The 19,872-nt window shown below is 37.5% G+C and overlaps 1 protein-coding gene across 1 annotated transcript; it reads left to right on the top strand.

Annotated features, from left to right (window-relative positions):
* The first annotated feature begins 368 nt into the window (after window positions 1–368).
* LOC108280157 (polymeric immunoglobulin receptor) lies at window positions 369–19,284 on the top strand. The gene is made up of 4 exons (XM_047160748.2): window positions 369–433; window positions 12,837–13,139; window positions 18,677–19,000; window positions 19,106–19,284. Exons 1-4 carry the CDS (start codon window positions 385–387, stop codon window positions 19,282–19,284), a joined length of 855 nt encoding a protein of 284 aa, XP_047016704.2. The 5' UTR covers window positions 369–384.
* The last annotated feature ends 588 nt before the right edge of the window (window positions 19,285–19,872 follow it).

Below are 19,872 nucleotides of genomic sequence, written 5' to 3'. Positions count from 1 at the left end.
GAGGAGAAACCTGTACAGATTCAAAACACTAAGCAATTTATAATGCATTCATTTGTTTATTTAGGTCAAACTTAAAGAAAAGGCTACATGCAAGCATTAAGAAAATGATGCACAAGACAGATAATGATGATGATACTATGAAGTAACTTAAAACACCACATGAGAAAATATGAATAAATATTAATGCTGCATATAAAAAGTTAATTGAGTCATGGAAAGAGTGATGAAAGAGATCTTCAAAGATAAAAAATGAGACCGTGGTTGTTGTGGTTTCCTGATAACCAAACTATATATCAGAGAGACACTCAGGTAGTGTGTCAGATTGTGTGTGTGTTTCACTTTGAGAGACTGGTGTGTGTGTGTGTGTGTGCAGAAGAATCAGTAATGATGAAGTGCTTGTATCTTTTGTCTGCTGTGTTTCACGTCGCTGCAGGTGAGTGAAGTTATTTTCTATTTTCTATTACAGAAAAGAGAGAGAATATTAGCCAGTTCTTAGTTCAGCTGCTTTGTGTTTAGTTCATGTGGTTTCTGTCCAGACTGGGTTTACAGTAGGCCGTAGTTCAGCCCCGTTCCTGAACAAGCAAATTGTCCAAAGACAGCAGTAATCTTTATACACAAGGTAAACATACACGTCATGCCTTGTGTTATAATCTCCTTATTTAGACCTGTTCAGCTTTGATCATGTGGATTTTATCTTCCTGATTAACTTCAGTCTAAAATGTACTGATGAAGAGAGGTGGGCGAATGAATAAGGAGGAATCTACAGTGAGATTATTTTACATTCCTGTAATACTTACAGTGTATGTTTTTACACATTTACTGAATTAAATCTCTCACAATCTCTGTCTTATTGTATGTATCTATAATAACTCAAAGTGTAATAAAAAAAAAAGTTATTTTCCTGTAACCTGTATGTCACTTCTTCATTCTGGTCTTAGCTATAAATAGCTGCATGTGACTTTCACACCTTTTTCTGCTGTCCCTCTGTCAGTGACCACAATCTTCACTTCCTGCATTACACCTTATTCGCAGTTTTTTTTGTTTGTTTGTTTGCTTTGTTTTTTTTACAATTAGTTACATGCCTTTATCAATACTATGTTTACATTTTCAAAACTTACGACAGCAGTCTATGTGGACTGAACTGGGTCACTCTCATTACTTATAAATAAATTGTTGTAAAAGTAAATAAACTGATTTAAAAAAAAAAACTAACAGCTAATTTCCAATTTAGCCTTACACAGCTGTTCTGTTTTTTATTCATTACCATCTATACAAAAGGGGAACTCTGTGGATCTATGAGCAGTGTAGTGATGCAGTGGGTAGCGTTGTCTCCTCACAGCTCCAGGGTCCCCGCTTCAGTCCTGAGCTCGGGCTTCTGTCTGTGTGGAGTTTTTGTGCTTGTTCTCCCCATGTCCATGTGGGTTTCCTCTGGGTTCTCTGGTTTCCTCCCACCTCCTAAAATACACCACCAGGTGGATTGACCAAGATAAATTACCCCTGGTTATAATTGGGTGCGTGTGCATGTGTGTGTGTTTCCTGCGGTTGACTACTCTCCAATTTCTTTACCTTCTGGAGCGTGGTCAAAGATGTGGAGGAACAGTTCATTGAATCGATCGTAAATTGAGGTGTGTTCCCCTCCTTGGTTCCAGACTGCGGTCGTACAGCTTGCCTTTTTGAGAAGGTTAATGAACTGAACCATATTACGTTGTTCAGAGAAATACAGAGAACATTGGAGTATGAACCCTTGACACTGAGCAGGGTCACCTGCATACTTTTGTGGGTGAGCGATGAGAGGGTGAGCCATGGGATAGGTTGCTGCTGTCTTGGTGCTGGCCCCTGATGGTGTAGCAGACAGCTGCATGATTTGGTGATGAGCAGGGCTATCTGGTGATGTTGCTTCCTGACTAGGTAGCTTTGAACCGCAATCCCCTGTTTCCAGTTGAACATTCCTGCTGCCTCCATGTCATGCTTGGGCACAGTAGAAGACAACCGGGTCTAGTGTGAGTACACCCTAAATTGAGGGAACAAGTTTACTCAGTCAGTTGAGTACAGTCGACTTGTTGGGGTTTTCAGTGTGTTACCTGATATTAGTGTTTTACAGGTCATTGTGTTATGAATGATAAGGTGCTCCTGTGGAGAGAGAGAGAGAGAGAGAGAGAGAGAGAGAGAGCCTTTGCTAGTGTTCTGGTAGAATGAGTTGATTTTGAGGTGTGTATGAAGTGTTTGGTGGTTTTAGTGCATGTTGGATGTGAGGATAACTGCTGTACTGAGCTTCATGTTGATAAAGAGAAGGGTTTTGAAAAAGAGACCTCAGTGTTGTGAAAGGTATGTAACCAAGTGTAAACAAAAAAGATTGTAAGGGATGTATGGCCGTCTGCTTGTTGAGTGTGGAGTGTTACTCAGTATTCTCTGTGCATGGCACAATGTCGGTTAACTGATGCTGAGAGAAAGAGGAAGTAGCCATTCTCCCTTCAGCCCCCATGCTGCCCTGGCCACAATCATGTGGTTACTCTGACATGCTGAGTGTCTCACACTGGCTCTAACATTAGAACACTAGTTATGTGCACAACTGTGGCTCCAGATAACTTGCAGAGATGGCAAGAACCACACAGATACCTTCCTGTGTGTGTGCATGCTGAGACCAGTGGCGTAGCTAGGGCTAATTTTAAGCTAGCCCCAAATCCAAACAGTGATTACAGCGAGCAAGAACACACACACACACACGCACACACACACACACGTGCTTGAAAGTTTGTGAACCCTTTAGAATTTTCTATATTTCTGCATAAATATGACCTAAAACATCATCAGATTTTCACACAAGTCCTAAAAGTAGATAAAAAAGAACCCAATTAAATAAATGAGACAAATATATTATACTTGGTAATTTCTTTATTGAGGAAAATGATCCAATATTACATATCTGTGAGTGGTAAAAGTATGTGAACTTTTGCTTTCAGTATTTGGTGTGACCCCCCCAAAAAGCCTTTTGGAATAATGTGCTCTGGACAGATTTGAATCCCATTGAAATGTTGTGAGGGGGGATTTGAAATGGGCAGTACTTTCAAGTAAACCCTCAAAGATCTTGCAACTGAAAGAATATTTCATGTAACAGTGGTCAGAAATTCCAGCAAGCCTGGAGTACAGCTCTGCAAAAAAACATTTTTTCTTGTGGTTTAATTCAAGTATATCAACTTTATTAATAGGCACTGTTTCAACAATGATCAAATGTTTGCTTGTCCAAATATACCAAAAAAGCCAACCATTTCCATGGGGTGTACTTAGTTTTCACATGACTGTAGGAGCCAGCAAAAAAATATTTTTCCTGAGATTGTAATTAAATATCTGTAATAAACAAAATGCTATAATCTCACTGTCCACTTTATTAGGAACACCTGCACATTCATGCTGTTATCTAATCAGCCAATCATGTGGCAGCAGCACAATGCAAAATAAATAAATAAATAAATAAAATCATGCAGATACATCTGAACAGCTTTCATTTTATGTTCACATTAAACACCTCAGTGAAAAAGGAGTGTGATCTCTGACTTTGATCGTGGCATGCATATTGATGCCAATGGTTTAAGTATTTCAGAACCTGCTGATCTCCTGAGATTTCACATACAACAGTCTCTAGTGTTTACACAGAATGGTGTGAAAAACAAAACACTAAATGAGCGACAATTCTGATAAGAATTTGATAAGAGTGGTCAGAACAAAATGGCCAGATATGTTTGAGCTGCCAGGAAGTTTCTAGAGTGGTGAATGAAACGAATCAAAATTTAAAGAGTTCAATGCACTTTGAAACAAATTTAAATAAAAACCCGAACCCAGTATTTTAACTAGAAACTATAATAATGAGGCAAAATGTACAAGAAAATGATGTTTTACACAATTTACTAGAGTTGGGGTACTCGATCCTGGAGTCGAGTCCAATTATGAACGAACTCGGACTTGTCACACACTCGAGTAAATTTGCACTCGGACATTTTGGACTGAAAAAATAAATAACACCATAAAATTAAGATAACAATAAATGTCTTCCTGCATGACTCGTACGAGTACCAAATGGGCTTTATGCACGATCGCTTTCACATTTTGTCTCAGCCAGCTCCGTTATATCCGGTACCGCGCCGGAAGCTGTTTTCACTATTGACGATAACTGTATGAAGATGATGCAGGAGAGTATGACATATTACACTCGCTGTTTACAAGAGCTTCCACATATTACCGTGAATGATGTTAATCGTGTTGTGAGGCAGTCAACTGTTACACCCAACAGTAAGAAGGGCTTCAAATGATATATTTCGAGTTACACTGACAACTTTGAGGTTGAGTATTCTCATGCTATAACCGACTAGCGAATCTAGCTAAGTCTCCATTTCTGACAGTTCATACCTGTCATTGTGTTATTTGTAGTTATTTATCTAATGAAAATTTACTTTATACAATAAATGATCTGCACTTGCATCCATCTCCTCCCCCAGTCCATGACAACTTGAGTACATGGTTCAGTGTAATGGTGCTTTTTTGAGTATAGTTAAATCATAGTACTTTTACTCGAGTTTTTAAAAAATAAAACATTAACCTTCATTATATTTCATTTTAATCACTGTTGCAGAATAAAAAAAATATAAAGATGCATTTAAACATGGAAGACTCTAAGAGTTGAATTTTGAGGAGGTCTCACATAGCGGGACAAAACAATGTTCAGCCGAACTATTGACTCCCTACCGTTGATACTTTGACTTTCTGGAAGCCATTACAATAATGATATATGTACAGTACTGTGCAAAGGTTTTAGGCACATGCAAGGAAATGCTGTAGAGCAAAGATGCCTTCAAAATAATGAAACACTATAATACTACAATAATAAACGTAATAATAAACATAATAATAATAATAATAATAATAATAATAATAATAATATAGTAGTTTAATCTTTGTAAAATTAATTGTATGAAAGAGTTTTGCTACTAGTACACTTCTCTATAGGAACGCACTCTACTGAAATAAAGTTGCTGATTCTAGCGGAAATACGTACGCAGCGTTCATGCATAGAGTCTATCGAGTTCTCTTTAGTAGCTTATTGCGCTTGGATGGTCAAATAAATATACACACATCATGTCAAAATGCAGGTCTGGCCAAGTATTCATGCAAACACAGTCGGGTATGTTTAAAGTGAATGTAAACAGTCAGGGAAAAAAATCGGAGGTGTGTCAATATTGGATCATTATCGTGAAATAAGACTGTAGTCATATCGCCCACCCCGAAACATTATCATTTGGTGATTCCAGTATTGAATTTCATGTAAAAAGTGAAAGGTACTTTAAATATCATAAACCCTGCTGATGGGGATTTTTTTTTTTTTCATGATATGAAAAAAAGTTAGAAGAACAGAGCTGTGTTCAGAAATGATTTTGTTGTCATTAATAGACAACTTAAAAGCATTAATAAAGCATGAAGGTTGTTGTTATGACATGCTGCTAAATGTAACTCTGTACTCTCTCTCTCTCAGCCTATATAACTGTGGGGGAGATGCATCAAATCATTGAAATGTCAGTTCAAACTGGAGGACACAATATAGTGTGATACAATAACAAAACAGGTTCATTTGTGTTTTCATACACTTGTAATATACTAAAAGTTCTACATATGCCTCTATATCCCTTTTTTCTTTGAAACCATTTTTTGATAGGAAACTAGTTGAGGTGCTGATGATATGAAATAAAAATATTAAACGGCAATGGCAATATGTAATAGTAGTATTTTTTGTTACAATTATGTTGCGATTGGTTTGTGAAGATTAAAATATTAATTTAAGTGTTGACTTTACAATTGCAATTTCAAATATTTTTTCAATTTAATTTTATAAATAACTTTCTGGACTCGGCCAGACTCGACTCGGATTCGGCCATTAAAGACTCAGACTTAAGTCCAACTCTGCCCCTTTTGGACACAGATTCGATTGGTTAAGGACTTGGTCTCGACTCGAACTCGACAAAAGTGGACTCGGACCCACAATTTACACAGACTACGTTTACATGGACAGCAATAATCTAATTATTGACCTTATTCTGAATAAGACAATATTCTGATTAAGGTGGTTACATGAGTTGCTTTCAGAATATTCCTTTCATGTTCCCGTGTTACATGTTATAGAACATAGATCGGTTAACATCACACGTCATTAAGTCCCCACCCGCCCCCGTCCGACGTTCCCTTCAGAATTTCACGTATCAACATGCAGTTCATCTTCGTTATGGTACCATATACAGTTTTGGGTGTTTCATTTTTAATTTTGCTAAATTGTTAACTTTTAAGTCTGCTAAATGAATAAATGTTAATTTTACAAAGCTTCAAGTGCAGTTAATTATTTGTCATGCTATACGTGCAAATAGACGACTGCTTGAAGCCGTGGGCTGCGTCCCAAACCACACACTTACCTACCATATAATAGCCAAAATATGTGTATTTCACCTACTATATATTGTAGCAGGTAAGTACGCGGTTTCGAACGCAGCCGTGCTCTCTTGTTTGCCGTCAAACGGTTGAGCACTGCCATGTGTGTATGTGTCCTGTTGCCAAATGTGGTGAGAACTCTCACATGACGTTAATAGTGTGATTAAGCTGTTTACATGTCTGTAATGCACTTCGATAATGCGACTAAAACAGGAATACTCCACATGTCTTAATTCGATTTGTGTTTACTTCGAGTATAACTTTTGTCGAATTAAGGTAATCAATAATCCCTGTTTACATGCTAGTTTCTTAATCAGAGTATTGTCTTACTTGGGTTAATATCAGGTTATTGTTGTCCATGTAAACGCACTGATTGATACTGCAACACAAATAAGAGTCATTAAAAATAGAGATCACTTTATATTTGCCACCACAGACAAGTTCCTTCCAGACCAGCAGAGAACATCTATCTCATAGTATGAATTTTTTCCTTGGTCCTTCCACTGACTTCTTGTACATTTAAATTACATTTACATTTTTCAATTAGCAGAAGCTTTTATCCAAAGCGACTTACAAATGAGGAAATACAAGCACAGCGATATATCAAGCCGACAACAATACAAGTAGTGCTACCATACAAGATCTTTTAATTGAGTTCTAGAAAAGCAAAGTGGCAGAGTAGGTGTTTCTTTTTGTTTGTTTGTTCGTTTTTGTTTTTTAGGATAATGTGTGGTTGACATTTTAGGGGTTACTTAGGTGTCCACAGAAGTGGGATGAGTCATGGAGTGATTAAAGAGATTTTCAAAAATGAGAAATGACACAGCAGTTGTTTTGGTTTCCTGAAAACTAAGGTATATAAAAGATAGACACTCGGGCAGTCTGTGTGTGTGTGTGTGTGTGTGTGTGTGTGTGTGTGTGTGTGTGTGTGTGTGTGTGTGTGTGTGTGTGTGTGTTTTACTTTGAGGGAATGGTGTGTGTGCAGAAGAATCAGTAAGGATGATGTGCTTGTATCTTTTGTCTGTTGTGTTTCACGTTCCTGCAGGAGAGTGAAGTTATTTTCTATTTTCTATTACAGAAAGAAGAGAGAATATTAGTAAAATGATAAAATATTTATAATTTAGAAATTTAATTAAGAACAACTTTACTTACCTGTTATAGTATTAATAGGTTATAGTTATAGTATTAATAGGACCAACAGATCTATTGTGAGATTATTTTACATCCTGTAATACTTACAGTTTTACACATTTACTGATCTCTTAGTGAATGTATCTATAACAACTCATATAAAGCATAACAGAAAAGTTATTTTCCTGTACGTCACTTCTTCATTCTCGGCTTAGCTGTAAATAGATGTGTGTGAATTTCACACCTTTTTCTGCTGTCCCTTTGTCAGTGACCATCTTCACTTCCTGCATTATGCCTTATTCACAGGTTTTATTTTTTATAATTAGTTACATGCATTTATAATAGGAACACAATACTGTGTTCATATTTACAAAATTCACAATAATGGTCTATGTGGACTGAATCGTGTATCAGTTTTCACTGCTTTGACTCAATTCAGTAAAATAAATTTAAAAAAATACATTTTTGCAAAAGTAAATAATAAATAGATAGGTAAAGTTCTTCATGACAAACTTTGATGTTGGCTTGAGAATGCTAGACACTGTTCCAATATTTTTGGAGCTAGAAGGCGTCCCGGTACTTTTGGAGCTAGGTGGCATCCCAATACATTTGGAGCAAGACAGCATCCCAATACTTTTGGACTAAGACAGCGTCCAAATACTTTTGAAGCCAGGTGGTGTCCCAATACTTTTGGAGTGAGGTCACGTTCCAGTACTTTTGGAGCTAGACAGTTTGCCAATACTTTTAGGCTTCAGGCCGTGTGCACTCAGGTGGTTGTGAGTTTTGACAGTTGGAGCCAGGCTCTGAACATTCCCTCAATGTAAGTGAATGGGAGTTTTAGGGAATTTTCATCCTCCGCAACGGGAATACCAAGCGTCCAATCATTTTGGAAAGATAGAGCCTGACCAGTGTGAACAGCCTGAAGGACTTTGCTGAGTTTGGTGGAAGTAGCTTGAAAGCTCAACAATTTATAACAGTGAGAAATGTTTAATGCCAGTCAAAGGGGTTTTTGGCCATTTTGAGCTTCCATACCGAGAATTCGGGAATTCTGATCACTTCAAAAGGATATGGCAACTCGAGTCAGACGACGGTGAATGGTGCTGAGTTTGGTGCACGTAGCTTGAAAGTCCTAGGAGGAGATGCAATTTAATTTTTTGGTGCTCAGAAGAAGAAGAAGAAGAAGAAGAAGAAGAACTAGACATGTACATTTCCTGAAGAAAATGTGAGTGGTGCTTGCTGTGGTAAAACTCAGATAGGGTACTAATACTTTTAGAGTTGGTCATGTAGGGTACCAATACTTTTAGAGCTGAACAGATTTGGTGACACTACTTTTAGAGGTTGACCAGCTAAGTTGCTACTTGGAGTTGCGCGGATAAGGTGCCAATACTTTTAGAGTTGGCTGTGTAGGGCACTAATACGTTTAGAGCTGGACGTGTACGGTGCCAATACTTTTAGAGCCGATCATGCAGGGCGTCAATATGTTTAGAGCTGGACAGATATGGTGCCAATACTTTTACAGCTGTGTATATATATATAAATATATATATATATATATATATATATATATATATATAAACACAATATTCTGAAAAGCAGCTGATAAGAGTCCAGCATAGGTGGAAACTCCTTTAATTACTGTTTAAAAAGCATCTCAGGGAAATTCCTCAAGAAATCGGATGAGAAAACGCCGATAATACACTTCCGGAAATTCTAGGCAAAAAGGGTGTCTACTTTGAAGATGTTAAAATACTAAAATATTTTGATTTATTTTAGATTTTTTATCACAAAATAATTCCCATAATTCAATTTGTGTAACTCCAGAGTTTTGATGACTTTATTATTATTCTAAAATGTGGAGAAAAATAAAATAAAGAATGAGTGTGTCTAAACGTTTGACTGATAGTGTAAATGTACAAGTTTTGGTAGACCCCATTACTCAGTTAATGGTGTACTCACACTAGACGATCTGTACCGTGCTCAAGCACGTTTAACCCCCAAAGTCCAGTTTGTTTGACTAGTGTGATCGCTTCGTACCGTGCCCAGGCCCGCTTGAAGAGGTGGGCTCGGGCACAGTTCAGCTGGATTTGGGCATGGTACACATCGAGTGTGATTGCTAACCATGACCGAGCATGAAACTCGAAACAAGATGTCAATGATGCGGCTGTCAGCTTCCTCTGTAAAATCTTCTGATATGTGCAGCACGATTGAAAATCACTGCACTGCATAAGCGATAAATAAGCATACATATCAACAGTAGTGGTTAGCACGTTCACCTCACACCTCCATGGTCGGGGGTTCGATTCCCACCGTGACCATGTGTGTGCGGAGTTTGCATGTTCTCCCCATGCTGCGGGGGTTTCCTCCAGGTACTCCGGTTTCTTCCAAGGACATACATGGTAGGCTAATTGGCATGTCCAAAGTGTCCGTAGTGTGTGAATGTGTGTATGTGTTTGTGTGCCCTGCGATGGATTGGCACCCTGTCCAGGGTGTACCCTGCCTTGTGCCTGATGCTCCATGGGATAGGCTCCAGGTTTCCCCGTGACTCTGAAAAGGATTAAGCGGTATAGAAGATGGATGGATGGATGGACATACCAACAGTCAAAAAATTATTCAAAAGTAAAGTAAAAGCTAACCTAAAAAAGATAAGTAACGTCACAATGATGGACTTCATTGTGCTGCTCGAGAGCGATTTTCTTCCTGGTTTCTTACAAAAAGCTGACGAAAGCGTGTTCAGGCTCGGAACGTTAAGCACAATGTGAGTGCAGGTCAGCAGGGGGCTGTGTTTGGGGGGGGTTGTACTATCGTGCTTGGGCACAGTACAAAGCAAACGGGCCTAGTGTGAGTATGCTCTAAATTGAGGGAACAAGTTTACTCAATCAGTTGAGTACAGTCGACTTGGGGTTTCACCTGATATTAGTGTTTTTCAGGTCATTGTGTTATGAATGAAAAGGTTTTCCTGTGGAGGGAGGGAGGGAGGGAGAGAGAGAGAGAGAGAGATAGAGATAGAGAGAGAGAGAGAGAGAGAGAGAGAGAGAGAGAGAGAGAGAGAGAGAGAGAGCCTTTGCTAGTGTTCTGGTAGAATGAGTTGATTTTGAGGTGTGTATGAAGTGTTTGGTGGTTTTAGTGCATGTTGGATGTGAGGGTAACTGCTGTACTGAGCTACATGTTGATAAAGAGAAGGGTTTTGAAAAAGAGACCTCAGTGTTGTGAAAGGTATGTAACCACATGTACAAAAAGATTGTAAGGGATGTATGACGTCTGCTTGTTGAGTGTGGAGTGTTACTCAGTATTCTCTGTGCATGGCACAAGTAGCCATTCTCCCATCAGCCCCCATGCTGCCCTGGCCACAGTCATGTGGTTACTCTGACATGCTAAGTGTCTCACACTGGCTCTAACATGAGAACACTAGTTATGTGCGCAACTGAGTCCAGATAACTTGCAGAGGTGCAAGAATCACACAGATACCTTCCTGTGTGTGTGCATGCTGAGTCCATGGGCGTAGCTAGGGCTAATTTTAGTCTAGTTATTACAGCAAGTGAGAACACACACACACACACACACACAAACACACACACAGAGGTGCTTGAAAGTTTGTGAACCCTTTAGAATTTTCTGTATTTCTGTATAAATATGACCTAAAACATCATCAGATTTTTTTTGTCTGTTGTGTTTCACGTTGTTGCAGGAGAGTGAAGTTATTTTATATTTTCTATTACAGAAAGGAGAGAGAATATTAGTAAAATGATCAAATATTTATCATTTAGTTTTAATTAAGAATAACTTTACTTACTTGTTATAATATTAATAGGACCAACAGATCTACAGTGAGATTATTTTACATTCCTATAATACTTACAGTGTATGTTTTTACACATTTACTGAATTACATCTCTCACAATCTCTGTCTTAGTGAATGTATCTATAATAGCTCATATAAAGTGTAATAGAAAAGTTATTTTCCTGTAACTTGTAACTGTCACTTCTTCATTCTGGTCTTAGCTGTAAATAGATGCGTGTGAATTTCACACCTTTTTCTGCTGTCTCTCTGTCAGTGACCATCTTCACTTCCTCCGTTACGCCTTATTCACAGTTTTTATTTTTTACAATTAATTACATGCAATTATCAATGCATTTATTTCTTTATTTATTCATACTGTGTTCACATTTTCAAAACCCACAATAGTGGTCTATATAGATTGAATCGTGTATCAGTTTTCACTGCTTTGACACAATTCAGTAAAATAAATTGTATTATTCTCCGCTTGATATATCGCTTTACTTGTATTTCCATATTTGTAAGTCCCTTTGGATAAAAGCATCTGTTGAATAAATGTAAATGTACTTTGGACTGGTATTGGATTTGACATATTTCTCAGTCTAATCTATGATTTATTTTGGTAACACTATAGTGTTTTATAGAGCTTCATGCCACCTGTATAATTCCTTCATTCCAACTGACATAAACATTAATAAAGGCTTGCATATATGTCATAGTCACCTGCTTTTTTTTCTGCTGTGACCACCATCGTCACTTCCTACATAACACCTTATTTACAGTTACTATTAAATAATTAGTTAAATGCATTTGTCAGTATTGTGTTCATATTTTCAAAAAAAATGTTTTAAAGAAGTGAACATGGTATTGAGAAATGTGTATAAATAATTGTTAAAACTGGAAACTGATCAGTTTAAAGAAATCTGTACATTGTGTAGTATTACTCTCTCCAAGTGGTCTTTATTTTCAGATGTAGCTGTAACATGGTGTCTAACCACAGCTGCTTAACTACAAGTGATCACAAGATAGTGTAACACACACAGTAGTTAGGATCTGGGCTGAGAAACAAGAGATTAGGGGTTTGAGTCCAACTGATGATGTTCCACTACTGACCCTGTGTGTTTAAGTAAAACTCTTAATGACAAACTGGACAATTCCTTCAACCTCATGACTTGTTTTCTGCTCTCACCATCAGCTGTGAGCTTTATATTAACAGCCGTGAACCTTTCATAATCAAACCAACACTAAAATATGGTACAATCCTGACTAAACTAAACATAAAAAAACAAAAATAATGATCTGCTTGATGCATGTACCAATTCTCAAAAGTAGTCAGTAGTAAAACACACACATTTTGAGATTTTGGAATGAAATGTACTGAAGTATTTTTGTTAAAATTTAATTTTGAAATGTTGTACTTCATATTGTATTCAGTAGATTGTGAGTTTTTGTATGTTTGTTTCTGTAGGCTGTGCTCTCTCTGGTGATAATCCGACAGAAATCACAGGACACAAAGGTGGTTCAGTGCTGTTCCCCTGCTCCTGCTCTGACCTGCACACCAAACCTCAGAAATTCACCTGGGAGACCTTCAGAACAGGACGTCTGACAGAAGTGTTAAATGATGAACACTACCGTGGCAGACTTCAGCTGTTTAATAACATTTCTCCTGCTAATCTGTCTCTGCTCATATCTGACCTGAGAGAAGAGGATGAGGGATCCTACTGGTGCAGGACTGAGAAGGAACACAGAGAGGTCTGGCTTTATGTTAAAGGTAAAGTATTTAAATACACAATAAAAGTTGATATTCAGTGAAAACAGACTTGATCAGTGTTCAAATGAATTATAGTTAAATACGTAACAAAAAAGTTTACTCCATTTACCAGGGTTTAGGATTTTACTCTAGAAGTCATTTTGCCAAAATCAAGTTATAAATAGCAATAAATACCACTTATGGGTATCAGACTGACCTGAAATATGGAATGCTATCAGATTGGATTTGGGTCTAATCTATGATTTATTTTGGTAACACTGTAGTGTTCATAAATATAGATTGATAAAATATATACATATATATATATATATATATATATATATATATATATATATATATATATATAATGAAGTAGATTTTCTCTTTGCACAAAATGACATCATTTATTAACACTTGGAAGGGTTTCATTAGCATTATGACGACACAGGGAGGTGAGGTGGGAGCAGATGCCGGTCAACGTCTTTATTACAACTATAAATCAATAAACAAGGAAACGCACACTAGACAGGAACCGTAGATCAAGCTTCAAACATGAAACTGAATACGAGGTAAGGAACAGAAACAGGACATGAAAACAAGACCGCTTAGTGCACGTAACATATTCACCATTCAAATAATCATTCCACCTAAATACTGCGCTAAGTGTGCAGCCACACAAGGGGTTTAAATAACAAACACAATCAAACTGAAACATAAACACCTGAATTAAATCAAGACACACCCTCGTACATCAGCCAATGTCTAAACAGAATTAGGATCAAAACCAAAAGCCAAGGCGCGTGTCTATCCGCAACAGTTCAGTCACGTGCACGCGCGCACTCAGAAGTCGCTCCACAGTGCCATCTGCCAGCGAGGGCGTAACATATGTGAACTACCATAAAAATGTCCGAATCATATTCTGGTGAAGGTACGATGATGAGCTTCATTCTGTTTGCAAATATATTGTATCTAAATGTAAAACACTGCATACAATTATATACAACATCAATATCTGTAAGAGAAGTTACAGAGGCATACAGTTCACAAATCCATCCATCCATCCATCTTCAACCGCTTACTCCTTTTCAGGGTCGCAGCAGTTCACAAATCTGTTTCATTAAATTGTATAACTGTGTTGTAAAACAATATTTAAATGACATTTTGACATCTATATTTAAATTGAAGGAAGATGTAAACTTAGTCAATTAAGACCTTAGTAAAGAACAGTCCAGTAGTCTGATGCAGCAGGTTTACTGACAGGACCTAATGGGTCATTCCATCTCAAGTGGTGCAATAAAATACAAAGTCGGTTGCTCAACTGTTTTTAATTTTCATAATTATTTTTGAGTGATTACCTCTATGTATTGGCACTGGTATTATAAAACCACCAGTTTTTATTTATTTGTTTATTTATTTTATTGCGATGGCCATCTTTGTGTCATAGCACACAACAAATTTTGGCTATACAGCTGTTTACGGAAAGCTCAATATCTCAGTTCAGGATGGTCCTAGCTTCTTGGAACAAAAACTGACCTCTAGAGCACATTAAAAGTTCAAATACATAAACTTTTTGCACATTCTTGTTCCTTAGAGTTAAAAATGAAGTCCAAAAGTCGTGCTGATTATTGATCACAGTTCCATACTTTGGGTCAGTTTATAACGAGAAGGGTTCGAGTATCAGTTTTAATTTTCAGGAGGTACCTAGATAAGTATAGTGTGCATGCAAAACATTTAATTTTTGAGACTGCTTTTTTTATGGGGCGAGAAAGTGCCATTTTTTAAAAATTCTGTTCACTTTTGGGTTGAATATCTCTGGTGGGGGACCAGATACAAACCTAAACTATACTTACCTTTGGCAAACTGCATCAGAAACATGATTGCCTTGTTACAGAGCTCGGGGTATTTGAAAGACACATGCAACCAGAACTGAGTCAAAAGTCTTTCTGGAGAAAAAAAATCAGTTTCTAAAAGCTATCACAGAATAGATCAACAAGACTGTCCTGTTCCTTGGAGGTGAGACCCGCATTTACATCCTTCATGTGGTTGGCAAAGTGATTCTGTATCCAGCTCTGCTGTTCTCTCATGCCAGGGAAGTAGTCCTGTGTCTGTGACTTCAAAGCCTGCAGGTGCGCTGCCATAGCAACTGCTGCACTGACAGGAAGTGGCTTTTTCCTCTTTAGTGAAAAACTCGGTTCGGGCCATTCTTTTCCCCTACAAATCAGTTTTCTTTGTGATCGTCTGAGACATTGTTACTGCTTTCCCCTGTAGGGCCAAACTGAATCCATTCAAGTGGCTGAAAATGTATTCCAAGTAGGCCAATATACAAAGCCAATCAAAATCACAGAGATGGTCTGCAAGTTCAAATTTGGAATTGATGAAAAATGTTCTGACCTCATCACGTAACTGGGTGAGCACTCTGTTGCCTGAGAGCCACCGGACTTCAGTATGCAGTAAGACCTGGTGGTGTTCACTTACCATCTCCTCACACAGAAGAGAAAACAAACGTCGTTGTAATGGACAACTTTTGATGTAATTCACCATTCTGTCAGCATCGTCCAAAACAGTCTTTAAATCCGTGGGCATTCTCTTAGCAGCTAATGCCTCTCTGTGAATGCAGTAATGTATGTGAGTGAGCAGTGGGGCCGAGTCTCTGACCTGCTTCACCAGTCCACTGTGTTGCTCCATCATAGAGCGAGAACCGTCAGTGCTGAGTCCAACACACTTTGTCCTGCTGATGTCATTGGAAACCATGAAATTATTCAAAATATCAATACATTTGAATGTAGAGGTCTGCAAAAAAGAAAGTTTTCCTCAATTTCTCCATCACACTCATACCTAATGAATACAAAATTGTCTGTGGACTCAATTTGAATTCTGTAAAACAACTGGCCTGAACTCTGCTAATTAGCTGCTGGAACACATTCTCAACCATATCATTGATGCAGTGCTTAATCATGTTGTTTGATAAAGAAATCAAGTTTTGTTCCTTAACTGCATTCTTTCCCAGGATAATGCTGACCATCTGCTTAGTGGCTTCAGTCTTCACCTATAGCAGTATTGGGGAGTAGCTAACTAAAAGTAGTGACACTACTAACTTAACTACATTTTTCAGTAGTGTGACAGTAGCTCCAGTACTTTACAAATAGTGTAGCTTTTCCAGTAACAAGTTCAAATGAGTAGCAATATAGTGCAACCAATCGTTGCGTATTGTAACTATCTAGTTTTAACCGTGCCCTTCACCGCATATCTGCGGTATTCACTTACTTCACATGAATTAAGAGCCTCATTGTAGCTCACATGGACAGGAAGAGCTGAACCGTCTAATGGACATGTAAAGTGACCAACCACAGTTTGTTACGTGATGTATGGGACAGGGAAATGATTCACACCACGTCCTCGGACTCGGAGTTAAATGAATCCGTGTGAGATGATGTTGTTGACCAGGGCCGTTTCTAGATTTTAATCACTACAGGGGCACGGGCCCCACAAGAACTTTACAAACGTACTTCAAATTGTTTTAAGGAGGTCCAGGGGCATCGTTTCATTAGTTCAATTTTACATTATAAATGACTGTATAGGCCTTTGCTAAAACTACCTACATAAACTTTTTTTAGATATAAAAACTGGCTATTGTTTGGTTAGATGACAGACAAACTATATTTTTATACCTTGGAACTCTGTTTTACCATGGTCATTTTAAAACAATTACTAACAACATTAACTTCATCAATGCAAGTTTACATTTTATTTGATATTTACTATACCTCATTTCTATTAAAACTCCTGAAATAAACACACATAGATATACACACTGTTCAAAAAGACAAGAGAAGAAATGATTTTTTAAAATAAAAAGCTGGCACCTGAAATCCCATCACAATAATACAGTAGTGACTTTTGAAATAACCTGTATATAAAACAACAAATATATAAACATTATCATTACATTTAAAATCCTTCCTCTCCAATCCTAGACCATCAGAAACCTAGTCCCTAAAAACAAATTCATTATGTTTTATTTACACAAATACCAGACAACATACTGGAAGAAACCACTGAAACTGTTAAATTATCTCCTAAACCAGGGATGGGCGATTCCGGTCCTGAGGGCCACTGCACTGTCCTGCAGAGTTTAACTCCATTCCTAATCACACACACCTGAAGCATCTAACCAAAGATTTATACGCAGAAAATTACAGGCAGGTGTGTTTGATTAACATTTTTATGAGTGAACTAACTAACCAGCCCCCTAAATGAAAAAATCACTTCAAAAAGACTCGTGCCCCAGTAAAAAGGGTTTAGCGACGCCCCTATTGTAGACAACTGCAAAATTAAACTAAACTGTATTGTATGTCTTTCGTTTATTTTCAGATTAATCTCACATTATTAAGACATTCGTCCAATACTTTGATTATACAGCGACATCCAAGAGATCAAGCACAAATTTAAGGACACATATACCGGTGAACACGATCATCATTTTAGATTGATAAGTAGCCTAATGTGCACATTATAAATTCATAATTGTTCAGAATTATTTTTAAATTGTGTTTAATTTCTTTATGTAAAATTATACAGTTATTCGTAAATTGATTCACAATCATGACATAATAAATACGTTGCCCATTTAAGAATGTCAATGTAACTTGTAGTGTAGCTAACTACTTTTTTTAAAGGTGTAACTTCACTGTAGCTTAACTAGTCTAAATTATGAAATTATGAGTATCTTGAAAAGATACAGTTTCAAAGTAGCTTCCCCATCACTGATCTATGGTGTGAAGATTTTAAGATGAAGCTATCGGAGGTTTGAAACCTCATACAATGCTGTCACTATCTTTTCATTTCTGCACTGGTCACACAGGTTGACTCAATAATTTTTTTATGTTGTTGCTATTGTTTCAGTTTATTTTCAATTCTCGAGGCTTGTTGGCAAATGATCCATGTTTTGTTTGGAGGTGACGGTGTAACTTGCATGGTTTCAGTGCCTCATTAAAGAGGGTCTCTGAGCATAGCACATAGACAGGCGTGGGTCTGTCAGCAGGTCCAACACTTGTACATCTGAAGGACAAGTACTCCTCGCTGTACTTACGAGTCTTTCTTTAATCGTAATGCAATCAGGTCGACTTGATGAGGTTGAAGATGCACTGTCGTACTCCACTCCTCTTTTATCGAGCAGCCACCCATGCATTTTGGAATAGGCGGGTAATTGTCTGAGTGACTGAAATCATAATGTATTACCTTTATTTATAAGATATGGTACATGCCAAAATGATAATAACTGTTTTTTTTTTTGGTTTGTTTTTATGCAAGGTCTTAATTGTGAATATTATTTCCAGTTGAAAGTGCATCATTAGCTGAAATAAAAAAATAAACCAGTATAAGTTCAGTGTTGGATATCAGAGTCCTGATATTGGATTCATATAGAGAATTTAAACAGGTGATTGGCTCATCCTTTAAAAATCTCTTCTGGTTTGTAGCAGAAAATGTTGTGATTTACAAGCACAGAATATTAATAATTGCAGTACTTCTACTATTAACTGTAAATGTTATGTTTACAGGCTGTGAGCTGGTGAAGAAGAAAGGGGTAGAGGGTGTGACTGTGTTCACGGGAGAGTCTGTAGTTCTGCCCTGCGTCTGCACTGACCTACAGGACAAACCAAAGTCTCTAAAATGGGAGTTTTCAATACCAGCAATTGGAATCGATCACTTTCAGGAAATTTACCCTGAACAGACTGGACGTCACGGAAACAGAGTCAAACTGGTCAGTAACAACGCTCCAGGAAACCTCTCTCTACTCATATCAGACCTGACTGAAGAGGACCAGGGACTCTACAGATGTTCTGTACAGGCTGATAGAAGAGTTTTTAGATTATCTGTTAAAGGTACATGTTTTCATTAATGACTGTGAGCATGCCTTACTCCAGTGCCATGTGCCATATTACTAACAGTGATAAAAACAATAGTTTTAATAAATTTTGTGTTTTCAGTAGGAAGAAGAGAAACTTCAACACACTCGAGGAAAACAGACACAACACCTCCATCAGAACCGCCTCAGAGTAAAACAACAATCTCTCCACCTGCATCATCCTCAACAACACTGGAACAAGATAAACAGCAAACACACAGCAGCCTCCCTCTAGGTGCCAAAACTTTTCATCAGCAATGAAAAAACACGTCTATATTATTACATTTATTAGTTCATACTGTTTTCCATATGTTTGTTGGATACACACACACACATACACACACACACAAACACACATACCATGTGAATTGTATCGAGTGTTACATGAATTTAACTCGCTCTTTTTCCTTCTCAGTTTAGACGATGAAAACAGATTTGAAGATTAACTGAAAACTGGTGGAATTTGTGATCCAATCCTAAAGTCGTTAATCCAAACAGTTATTTTAATATGTTTTGTCATTCTTTTCTGTAGGGGGAAGAGAAATTTCAACACACTCGAGGAAAACAGACACAACACCTCCATCAGAACCGCCTCAGAGTAAAACAACAAACTCTCCATCTGCATCATCCTCAACAGCACTGGAACAAGATAAACAACAAACACACAGCAGCCTCCCTCTAGGTGCCAAAACTTTTCATCAGCAATGAAAATACACATCTGTATTATTACATTTATTAACATTTTGTTGTGTTTTATTACACAGTTTTCAGCATTGTGACGGTTTTATTGTTGGTGATACCCGGTGTACTGGCATTTATTTGTTGGAGACGCAAAGGTAGAAAACAAAT

Source organism: Ictalurus punctatus, chromosome 2 (genome assembly GCF_001660625.3).
Source record: "Ictalurus punctatus breed USDA103 chromosome 2, Coco_2.0, whole genome shotgun sequence".
Classification (NCBI taxonomy): Eukaryota; Metazoa; Chordata; class Actinopteri; order Siluriformes; family Ictaluridae; genus Ictalurus; species Ictalurus punctatus.
The sequence above is the reverse complement of the archived record's forward strand: the minus strand, read 5'-3'. Positions and strand labels throughout refer to the sequence as shown.

Bases quoted from the DNA above. Each gene is read 5' to 3' on its own strand.
- LOC108280157 (XM_047160748.2), top strand. From the start codon at position 385: ATGATGAAGTGCTTGTATCTTTTGTCTGCTGTGTTTCACGTCGCTGCA. The intron at 434-12,836 runs GTGAGTGAAGTT...TTGTTTCTGTAG, and splicing joins TGTGTTTCACGTCGCTGCAG to GCTGTGCTCTCTCTGGTGAT. The intron at 13,140-18,676 runs GTAAAGTATTTA...TTATGTTTACAG, and splicing joins GGTCTGGCTTTATGTTAAAG to GCTGTGAGCTGGTGAAGAAG.